General features: G+C 40.8%; 1 protein-coding gene across 2 annotated transcripts; it reads right to left on the bottom strand.

Moving 5' to 3' along the window:
- Window positions 1–3959: 3959 nt before the first annotated feature.
- Window positions 3960–11474, bottom strand: znf217 (zinc finger protein 217). 2 transcript variants are annotated; one of them, XM_079491887.1, is made up of 6 exons: window positions 11253–11474; window positions 7340–8692; window positions 6861–6974; window positions 5407–6771; window positions 5173–5308; window positions 3960–5082 (listed from the first exon to the last, which is right to left on the bottom strand). In XM_079491887.1, exons 2-5 carry the CDS (start codon window positions 8640–8642, stop codon window positions 5190–5192), a joined length of 2901 nt encoding a protein of 966 aa, XP_079348013.1. In that variant the 5' UTR covers window positions 8643–8692; window positions 11253–11474; the 3' UTR covers window positions 3960–5082; window positions 5173–5189. The 2 variants fall into 2 exon arrangements, with proteins under 2 accessions (XP_079348013.1, XP_079348014.1); XM_079491888.1 differs by having other exon boundaries at window positions 11122–11254.
- Between the last annotated feature and the right edge of the window lie 272 nt (window positions 11475–11746).

Genomic DNA, 11746 nt, shown 5'->3' with positions numbered 1-11746 from the left:
TCTGAGCGTTCATATGACGTCTAGAATCTACAATGCAGAGAAATTCTATTTGACGCGGACAGATAACGTTAAATGATGGAGCGTGCATGTTTTGTGTAGGTCGAGTGCTTTGGAAATGTATATCACAGCCTTGCCCTGTCGCAGCTTGGACCTGGCATCTGACAGAGAGTGAAGAAAAAGAAGCAGTGGGACCCTGTCAGTGTTCCACTTCCTGTAAATAACCCCCTCCATGCCTTTGGTTTTTATCATTCCCTGCAAATTATTCTGGGGGCCCCTCCAGAGGCGACAAGAAATAGCATTATTTTATGGCATGGAGAAAAAAGAAGAAGAAGAAAAAAAAGAAGAGATAAAAAAAGAGCAGTCAGAGGGAGAAAAAGGGAGATGGGGCTAAAAAAGGTCCTTCAGGGAACATGGTGTAAATGAAGTTCCAGGAATGACACGGGCGAGCAATGAGGCGTGGATGGAAAATATACGCTGCACATCATCGGATAGAGATGCCAGTGGAAATGGCTTCATTGAAGTGTCAGCCCTCATCCATCAATCAATCATCCGCAAGAAACAATAACGCTGCGGCGATGGGGCAGCTTTTATGGGGCTTACTCATGGGTATCGGAAGCAGCACTTAAGTGTAGTTCTGACACTGGGAGAAAAACAGAGGTGAGGTGCTTGGCTTATTCCACATGCAGGTAGAGTATAGAGGAAGGGGGTGGGGGGCAGGGGGCTAAGTAGACAATGCACCCCTGGCATATATAATAAATAAATAAAGAACTTTGGACACGGAGTGAAAAATGTTTCACCTTCATAAAAGCAGAAAGTTTCTGTTTTTGTCCACACAATACTCTATTGGGATGATAGCCTAACTGATCTGTTATTTTGTTTTTGTACTTTTTGTTTTTCATAATGTCTACTGTTGTTACAGTTGACTTCAATGTACAGTATATTTCAAACTGGTTGGTTAATCATGATAAGCTAAATGAATATAATGCGTACCTAACTAAATAAATGAATGTGTTTGAAATCAATACGAGAACAATGTAGGAAGTAAAACTATGGTCCCATAGGCACACATATCCTAACTAAGCAGTATCTCCTGTTCTGAATAATAACCATGTTTATTACAATACTTTGACAAAAACAAAAACTGAAAGAAAACAGTGGAAAAAATAAGCAACATGTTTTTGTCTTATTACAATGATGAAAAGTCCAAACACTAAGGATCATAGAAAAATGAGCAAGAAAATGTTAAATGGTCCAACAGTCGCTTTTGCTGTATGTAAGTCTTTTGATTTCCCCAAACCAAGTCTCTTGATGGCTTCTCGGCAACATGAAACATGACACGTCATCCATTATTCTGTACGTGTGCCTTGCTATCTCAGCTCGCTCCATATGGCCCCTGTTGTCTCCAGACACCCAAATCCCTTTCCTGAGGCCAGGGGCTGTTTTTGTGGGAACCATTACATTGCTCCTCTTCCTCAGAGGGATGGGGTGACGATGATGAGCAATCACAGCCACAACAGACTTTCTGCCTCAAAATTCTGACAGGATATACAACAATTGTCCGTATCTGCTTTGCTGGCCCGATTCTTAATTCATTCAAGTTGACAATCTGGAGGCAACAATTATGAGTGCCGAAAGAACATAATATAACTTAAGGGGGAAAAAACATGAAGTTTACTATAGGAGTGGGGGGGAGGTAAGACACAAAGAGCTGTGTTTGACAGTTCTAAAGCAGCTACACATCTGTGTTTTCTATCAGTCAGAAATGAGTCTGTCCACAACTGCGGAACACAACACTAAAGCACTTTGAACAGATGAATGCATAGCAATGCAAGCATAAAATGACATTTGTGTACTGAATTGTGTGCTAACAATGACTGCTGACTGCTCAAGTGAATCTTTATGACAAGAAAAAAAATAACCTGACAAATCAGGTATTTAGGCCTACAGTCTATTGTGAAAATAAAATGTGTAGTTTCCCCCCCCCCCCCCCTGATAATACTTTGCATTAATCATTGATAATGTTAAATACCTAGTCACAAATTCTTTAAAAAGTTACATTGATATTCTCTATCAAAATTAGCTAAAGAATTTACTCGCACAAAACTGCTCAGCATGGGCTACAATACAATACATTAAGATTACAGGTGACTATATAGAAAAGGTTTTGACTAAACTGTTCATGTTCACTCATATATATGAACATCAATATTAGCAGAGATCCCAAGCATAGAAAATAACCCAAATAAACAGTGTGAAAATGCATACTGTATCTGTGCTTGTTAAAGGGAGTTCTTGACATAAAACCCTTGCAGCAAGTTTTGATAAGCGGAAAATCTTACGAGAGCATCTTTCTGGACATGGATTGAGAATAACAGGACGCATGTCACAATGTGTAGTCGGCCTCTGTTCTCTGCCATGCATCTGAACTGAGTTTGCCACAGTGTGAGGGAATATGAGGGTGATGCTAAGTGAAATGCTCATTTTGCGTTTGTGATTACCAAGGCCCATGGGCGATATGCACTAATGTGAGCTAATGCAATAGATTACACAGTGCTGGCCCAGGGGAACAGACAGCAAACAGATGTGGTACAGTCAAAAAGAGAGAAGGGGGTGGGGGGGTAACTTTAAAGTGTTCATTGTGCTGGAGAATGCCCATTGTTCTTCAGTTGACAGAATACAAAATTATGACAGGCTCTGTCAGTCACCTTTTTCATTAGAGAAAATAGCACTACACTCACTCTGCTACAATTGTGACTGCACCTTTCAAGACAACATTGTTTATAGGCGTATTTAGTCATTTTCAGAACAGAAAATGTGTCCTCAAAGGGTCATTGATCATACATACCAGCCACATGATATATATGTAAACTGAACTTCCTAATCCTAAACACCGAAACATAAACCATTGCAAGTTGTGAAAGCCAGCTCATCTGAGAAAGCTGTACTGTAGAGTTTGCATGTACTGCCATCTAGTGGTCAGAGGCTAGATGAACAGATGTTCCTCAAAATGACTTCAGGCCTATAACTTGTGCAACGCCAGTAGGAAGTTTGAAGGAAATGATTAAACTGTGAAAACTGTCAGTGTAACATCAACATTTCTTTTTTCCTTTATGGAGGCCTACTTCTGATTCATGCATGTTTAATTGAACAGTTGAAATAAGAATTGAAGATACTAGCCAGTAGTACAAAATAATTGGGTGACTTCAGTTTACTGTTCGTTTTAGCACTTAATAGATCCAAATATACGGTAGTTTACAATAATTAAACCTTTAGATTATCTCAGTTCATCTGCACTTCTTGAAACATTGTTGCACACAGAATTAAGCAAAATAGAATTGAACATTGTTTCACAATTTCAAGATTTATGAATGCCTTGGTTGAATGACGTCAGCTATGGCCAATATTTCTTTTTTTTGATAAATCCAATATTCCCAGAACTTGAAGGTAAAACTGTAAAATAAGCACGGTAATTTTTAAGTGATCACTTGACTGATAAACCAAAATCAAGTTACATTTAACTCTAAACAGTTTATATTCATGATATTACAATCAACTGTTTGTACTGGCTCAATCACTGGAGGGTGTAAAATAAACTAGGGTGAGAAGTTCAGTCACACGAGAGAGACTCAGAGTAGAGTCGCTGCTTCTTCGCCTGGAAAGGAGCCAGCTTAGGTGGTTCGGGCATCTGGATGATCTGGTTAGGGTGCCTCTCGGGAGTCTCCCTAGGGAGGTCCTAGAGGCACATCCCACTGGGAGGAGACCCCGGGGCAGACCAAGGCACAGTTGGAGGAAACACATCGACTCACTTCACTGGCCTTGGAACATCTCGGGATCCCCCAGGAGGAAGTCACTGATGTTGCTCTGGAGAGGGACGTCTGTAACACTCTGTTGCCCCCGCGACGGATAAGCGGTTGAAGATGGATGGATGGCCCATCACTTAAGTATAAAATCATGCCAAAAACCTTATTGACTCACTTTATTGTAATGCGTCATACAAATCTCAAACAATATTTTCAATTGTACATACATACACATGGATGCGAGAGAAAAAAAACGAAAGGAAATAACGAGTCTCTCAAATGGAAATGTACCAAATTACACAAAGGTAACAATGCACCAACATTTCTTTTAAATATTGCTTGACCTGAGACAAAATGTACTTTTTCTTTCACAGTGTACAACATCATATTGAGCCCTTCCTCATTTGAGGCAACTTTTTCAATCAATCCAGGAAAAACAACAAAGCCCCATTTTAGACCTGGATCTATAATTATGAAGCTTTTCAGGAATCCTCAATCCCTCCATGTTAACTTTCAGTTCACAAGTCGGATAGTAAATATGACCTGAGTCAACAGTTCAGTTCAATCTGAGGCACTTAATGTTCATCCAGTGTTAACTAGTGAAAGACTTTCGGTTCTTGTTTCAGCTAGGTAGACCAGCTCAGATGACATGATAGCTACAGCATCTTTACAAAAGAAAACAGTGTTTTTAAGTCAAAAATTGAGGTAGACCATTTTTAACATATACAGTAGACTGGTCAATGTGGCCTGTTAAACCACTGGGCCTTAGACAACCTATTTGACAGATATAACCCCACCCTTCAGTGCTTAGGGAAGAAGAAACAAAAAAGAACAAGGGAGTTCTTGATTACCGCCTGCACAATTGTATAACTAACAGAGCAGAATATTAACACAAATGAATCTTTGAACGACGTTTATTTAATACAAATGTTCTCTTTACAGGAAACTTACCAATATGATTTAAACAAACTAAATTCCCTGTAAAAAAAAACATATCTTGGCTGTTACGCCATGGACTAATTTCTCAAAAGGTCACTCGCTGTTATCAAGTGGAGCACTATATTTAAAGAAGAGATAATCTGATTTGATTCCCTGTGAAGGCCTAAACTCTGAAAATATATTTATATAATACTATTGTTTTCTTTGTGGTAAAAAAAAAAAAAAAAGAACAAAACAAAACAAAAAGAGGTCAGTGAGTGCAGTCCACCACACTTCTTAAGTCAACCAATTAAATAAATCCTCCAAACGAGGTCTCCAAAGGGGGTAGTATCCCAATTGAAACCTAAAAAGACAATTAAATTAATGAAATCCATCATACTTTATGGACTGTCATAGATCGTTTATGGCTAGGCACTCTAAAATGGAATCCTACCTTAACTTTGTGCCATTTCAGTTACTTTTTTCTGTTGGTCCATAACGCTCATTAGGGAACGGACGTGGAAGGTCGTTCCCTAATGTGATCTGTAGGTTGGGTAGAGTAGGTAAGTGCTGGTACAGAGTTCTGCTTCCTGAGAAAAGACAATATGACAGTTAAACTGGTGGCTTCAGTATGAAAGAGAAAAGGTTACCATTTCCATGAGACAGTTGACAACTGGGTACTACTCACCAGCTCTTGAGTTAGATATCCCACCATGACTGGAGTTTGGCATTGTGCTATGGTAGAGCGATGACAGGTCACTGTGAGTATATGAGCGCAGGATGTTCATCATGTTCCATTCGGTGTCAATACTGCCTCCAATAGTAGAAGTTGTAGTCTTCACAGGTCCAAAGGCCTCAGAGACTGTGGAAGATGACCCAAGTGGAAATGCAGCGTTCACATTTCTCACCATTGCAGGCAGTCTGTTGGGTCCATCCCCTCCTGGTTGCCTAAAGCCAGGCTTCTCAGAACCGTCAGTTTCTCTGCCCAGAGGCATAGTGTACTTCATTCTCTTGTTGGAAGATTCACCCAAGTCCATGTGGGGGAGACTTCCAAATCGGGGGTTGAGGCAAAGTCTTGCAGCATCTGCGGACCAGTCAACCCCACCTCTCACTGGGTAGATAATGTCTCCAATCCCGACATTATCTGGTGTGCCACGTTTGTCCATTACATTCTTGCTGCTGCTGGTGGATTTCTTAACCAGTTCAGTAAACGCAGGGGATCCCTTATGAACACATGTACTATCAACCATTTTCCTATATTGCTGGGTCTCCTGGGCAGCCTCATGCTGGGGCAAAGGGTTAGGGGACTGGTTCAGAGCATTTGGTGGGTTGAAGGAGTCAGTCCTTTCTTGGCGCTTTGCGGGTAGAGGAGTTGGAGACTGGGTTCGACGAGGATGGCTCCTGTCAATCATAGGAAGTGGGGCAACATCCTTCCCGTTAAGGGCAGGTGGGCAGCCAGTATAACGTTTCCGTTTCAGACTGCCTCTGAATCCATTCTTTTTTGTAATGTCTGACTTGTCTTTATGACTCAGCTTTTTGTGCATAATCAAGACCTCTGGGTACAGGGTTTTATATGCACAGGACGAACAGGCTATAGGAATTAATGCATTTCTGGGTTCTGCGCTGGCAGAGAGAGAGAGTGACACTTTTAAGGACAGATTTAATGGGGCCTCAGAGCTCTCATCTTTTATCTCCTTCGGTTCCATCTTCAAGCTAACAGGTATGGGGCATTTTATGTGCACATCAGCCAGAGAGTAGGAATGCTTAGCAATTAATTTCCCATACTCAGCATTCATTTGGGTGAGTGGTTTGGCAAGCTTGACACCGTCAAATGTGTCCTCTGGTTTTCCTGTGGTGCATAATTTGGGTCCTGGTACCCATAGTTTGGATCGATTTAGAATTGGAATACTTTTTTCATTGTTAAGAGATGGCACAGGTTCGCTGACGATCTCTTGGCAAGGCTTGTCCTTGTGACGTCGCACCACGTGATATTTCAGTGATGTTTTTTGGGCAGCAGCATAAGTACAGTAGATGCACTTGAATGGCTTCTCACCTGAAATATGAGAAATAAATTGAACTACATCGTAATTTAACTTTTAAATTATAATGCATGTATTGTAGGTAGATAATTGCTTAATATACCTGTATGAGTCCTCAGATGAACAGTGAGGTAATAGTTTGAACGGAATGTCTTGGCACAGTAACTGCATGCTCTGGATTTGACTTTTGATCTTTCCAAACCACCATCGCCTTTTTCTGTTGAAATAAAAAATGTATAGGATTGAACAGAATATCAGAGAAAAGAGAAGGGCTCAGACTGAACAGCAGAGGGAGCACACGTAACCCAAGAACACTTTCTATGGCGTTCTTAAGGTGCTTTTTAAGGGATTTGTTTTTGTTTTGTTAAGTGTGTTAATACAACTTAATAGCGTCAATAAAAATATTTATAAAAATAAAATAAAAAGTGTGTTAATAGCTTTAGATTCCCATAGTAGTCAGTGTTTGTTTAGTCTACATCTCATTAGTGAACAGAAAATAAATTTACAGCACCTTTAAATATCTCCATTCATATTTGATCAAATTGTATCAGAAACATAAGATATTTTGTCCCATAGACTTACCTGAACCCACGGTCTCTTCGGAACCGTCTTCAGACCCGTCCTCTGCATGGTCCAGTGAGCCTGCTCTTGACAACTTCCCATCGCTTGAGGCAGTTGGGCTCACCCTCTTGTGCACCCTGGAGTGTAGCACCAACTGGTGGTAGGTCCTGAAAGTTTTCCCGCAATCCTCACAGGTGGTTGGCCTTTCCTTGTCCTTATCTTTTTGCATCAGCATCCTCCGGTCTGGCTCAGGTGGTGGAGCTACTGCAGTCTGTTGCCTCAGATCTTTACCGAAGTCCTCTTTCATAGCTTTGTACCCATGGCCTTCAGACCAAATATTACTCAGTTCTTCTTTGTCTTCTTTGTCAGAGCCACTATCTTCATTGTCCGTGCTGGCATCGAGGGCCATATCTTTAGCATTATTTGGACCAACTGCTATCTTGCCTTTTGTAGCAAGTTGCCAGGCCTGGTATGTATTGAAAGGATCTAGCTGGGCAATCCATTTGGATGATCTCTTAAGTTGCAAATCATTTCCATCAGAGCGGGGCTGAAGATTGAGACTCTGCAGAAATGTTTCCTGTCCGGATTTAGTAACAGCAGCTTGGTCACTCTTGGATTCGACTTTGTCTGGCTCTGTCTCTCGATTATGTACTTTACTGTGTTCTGCCAAACTATCTTGATCAGGGAAAAAGAATCCACAGACCATGCACATTTTGTAAATTGTGACTACAGGCTGTGTGGTTTGGTCGTTAACAACACCATTGATCATTACTGGGGTCTCCAAATCTTGCTGGGCCTTGTTCTTAGCTCCTTGCTTATTTCCATGCATCTTCATATGGTTCTTGAGAAACCATGGCTCCCTGAAGCGTCGTCCACAGATGTTGCAACCGTAAGTGAAGTAGTCCTTGTGTTTCCTTAAGTGAGTTTCCAGTTCGCTGGCATCTTGTGATACCTGACCACAAACAACACAGCTGAACAGCTGAATCTCCCTTTCAAGAGGGAGGCTACTTGGTTTGGTTCGGGCCCTGTCCCCTGGGATGCGGAATTCGGCCTCCACTCGAAGAACAGCTGGTTCGAAGAGTGTGGTGGGGTGTTGAGTTAAGACGTGTGGTCCAAGCTCCTCCTGATGAGTAAAGGTCTGCTCGCAGAACATGCAGGTGAGTGCCACACTTTCTCCAGCTATTGGCATAGCCTTTTCTACAGTTCTGCTGTGAGGTGTCATGCTAGAGCCAAGTCCAGGCATGCTAGCACTGCTACTGACCAGACTGTCTTGGCCTAGCCCATCAGGGATCTCCACAAAGGGTAACAACAGATGAGTCGGCATTGTCCTCCAAAAGGTGGAGTTACTTTGGTAATCTCCAGATTAATGGGAACCTGTAAACAATTAGAGAGGAAAAGGTTAATGGTCTTTAGTACCAAAAGATGCCTGGGTGAGCCACAAGTTTTTCCAAGACAGAAAAATAAACACTCAATGAACATACGGCAATAATTTTAAACCACACTTCTTTTTTTTTGCCAATGTTGAAACAGGAAATGTCTCCCTTTTAGCAATCAACAGCATAGAAGACTCATTTCCTCTGTGTGACTGATGTTGTAGAATAGATAATGGGATGTCTCACTTTGGTCAAATGTGTATTTTTTTACCACGTAAATGTCTATGGTTTTCTTTTCACAAGTGGTTCAGACTACACTTAAATTATGCAACTAAAAATGTACTGGAACATCATGAATTGTTATTAAAGTATTATTCCCACATCACTTTGAAGTCCTTCAAAATCAGAATATCTACATACGGACCGATATCCGATTAGGGTCATATCTCCCGATACCGATTCTGACCGATTCCAATATTATACAGATAATGCTGCCTTCAAACATTAGAAATACACAAAACAAAGGCAATTGACAGTCACATTATATTGCGTCATCAATATCTGTGAAAATAATCTGTATTATTTTGAGACCGGTCCGATACAGATATGGCATTTTTATGGCCGATATGACAGATTTTGATATCCTACTAATTATATTGTGCATCACTCACTACTACATACTAAATTAATGTGTGATTTTCGTTACTGTTATTCTTTAATACAATTTAGGCATTTAGCAGACGCTCTTAATCCAGAGTAAGAGTAATCCACAGAAAACTAAAACACCACATGGTAATACATCAAATACATAAAAAATAGTCATCAAGAAGCATACGTAAGCTAAGAACCTAACAATGGAATATCTCTATAATGAAACTATGCGTATACACTAGCGCTATGTCTACATAAAATGCTATCTAAATTACATAAATTGAGCCTTTGCATCTTTGGTCGTCGCAGCTATAGGGCAAGTGCTACGGGATAAGGTGGAGTCTGAAGAGGTGGGTTTACCAATAGTTTAAATTGTTTACATACAATTGTTTATACACCGATCTTCACTATATGGGCAGAGGAAGAACTTCTTTAAAGCACTATGACCTCAAGTTGTAGTTGTGTGATGCACACTGCTCCTTAAAAACGTTTCCTGTCAGTCTTGAAAAAGCTTCACAACCACCTAAACCCTTGTTGACTAGTGTCCTCCCAGGGGTCAAGCGCACTGTGTAGATCTGCTTTTTTATCAAATACTGGGGCTCAGGTTTCTTGTGGTTAAAACAGTCTCTTGTCTACCTGTATGGCATTGTATAGCACAAATATGCACATTTTATAAGAAAAATGAACAATAAAGCCTTGCCAACTGCTTATTCCAATTTGCCCTGGGACCCATATTGTTCTTTCACAAGTTCCCCAAGTTCCACTACTTTAAAGGTGGAGTAACTGGACTAACGAGTTAAGTCTTCAGATTGATGGCATAATAAGCCATGGAAACACTCACTACAGCTCATTAAAGTCAGTCACACTAAACAAGTCTTATCAGTTGTAACAGTGTGATAGACTACATACTTTTTTTTGTATGTTCATTGCAGTTCATTGATTAACAATTTACTCAATTCCAAGTAAATACAAATAAAGTTATGACGACTAAGTACCTTTTCCCCAATTTCACTCTTCCCTAATGTATCCATAGGTTACATCAACGGATGTATATTCACACATTCAAGGCATTAACCCAGCCAGGTGAGCAGCTGCAGAAAATGAAGAGTGATTTGTTCACATGCATCTGTGATAAAGGATGTGGGTTCACCCATTTATACTTCGTAGTAAGACGGTTTCTCTCACCGAAAATAGCAGATATACAAGCTCACAAAGCTTCGCGTCGCGACGCGATGTGAGCTTGTAGATCTGCCATTTTCAGCCACTCGTGTGCCCGTCTCATATTATGATTAAACGCAAGGTTGAAAAAACACGTTATACTAGTTATGTTTGGCCGTTGGTGAACAAGTATTTCTAATCGTTATATATGTATAATAAATCATATGCAACCACTCACCCGCTAATTAATTAAGTAATTAAAATCTAAATGGTAAATTACGTTACAATTGGCTATTAACAACGCCCTTTAAGAACCACAGTGATTCACGAGTTTTAAAGTTACGTTACGAACTTACGACACACGTTTCAAACTTAACGTTAAGTTGACAAGTAAAGTTAACGTTACTTAATATGCTTATGTCGCATTGCTTTAAATATATATATATATATAGCCTACCTACGTTACTTTTCAAAAGTGAGATAATTCGTTACAGAGTCGCGTTAATGACTTGTTAGAACTCCACGCAGCAGCACAGGAGGGTCATCGTGTCGTTTAAACGTCGTTAAACGTTACTATCGAACAACAACAAGCCACATTCTCATCGGTCTGTAGAAACTCACCAGCAATACCCACCACCAAACTCAGAATTTCCGGGATAAACTTATTTGATAACGCCACTGACTTGAGTTAAATAACTATGATACAACTAATGACTCGCTTCTTCTCCATTGAGCAAACGGCTGTTGTTTACCTAATCAACGGTGTGCGAATGTGGATTGAGTATTGAACTCAAAGAAGGCGAGGTGGATGATGAATCATATTTGGATCTAGATCCTCTCTGTCCATGCACACTGCGTGCAGCTGTTGAATTCTGGGGCGCGTTCTCGTCATCAACGACTCTTCTCTTTCTTCTCTCAAGAAGATGCAGGAAGCGCGTGCGCGCTTTGTACGTGCACGTCACGACCAACTACAACCATAGGAGACTACAACCAACGGCGGCGGCCCCCAAAACCCCACACACACACAGGGCAGAGTCACGTGGACACGAATAACAGAAAATGATTAGCTCCGATTAGCCCACATGTGCCAAACAGACGAGCATGTTTTTTATACTTCAAATTACAACGGTGTCGCGCGTTGAACATAGAGCTACACCTACACAGAGCCATCTAATAAAAGGCTCTGCAGTCTGCACCTACCTACACGCTCACAAGTCACAATGCCTGGCGTTGCGACGCGTTTTAA

This window comes from Electrona antarctica (assembly GCF_951216825.1).
Source record: "Electrona antarctica genome assembly, chromosome: 2".
Lineage (NCBI taxonomy): Eukaryota > Metazoa > Chordata > Actinopteri > Myctophiformes > Myctophidae > Electrona > Electrona antarctica.
The sequence above is the reverse complement of the archived record's forward strand: the minus strand, read 5'-3'. Positions and strand labels throughout refer to the sequence as shown.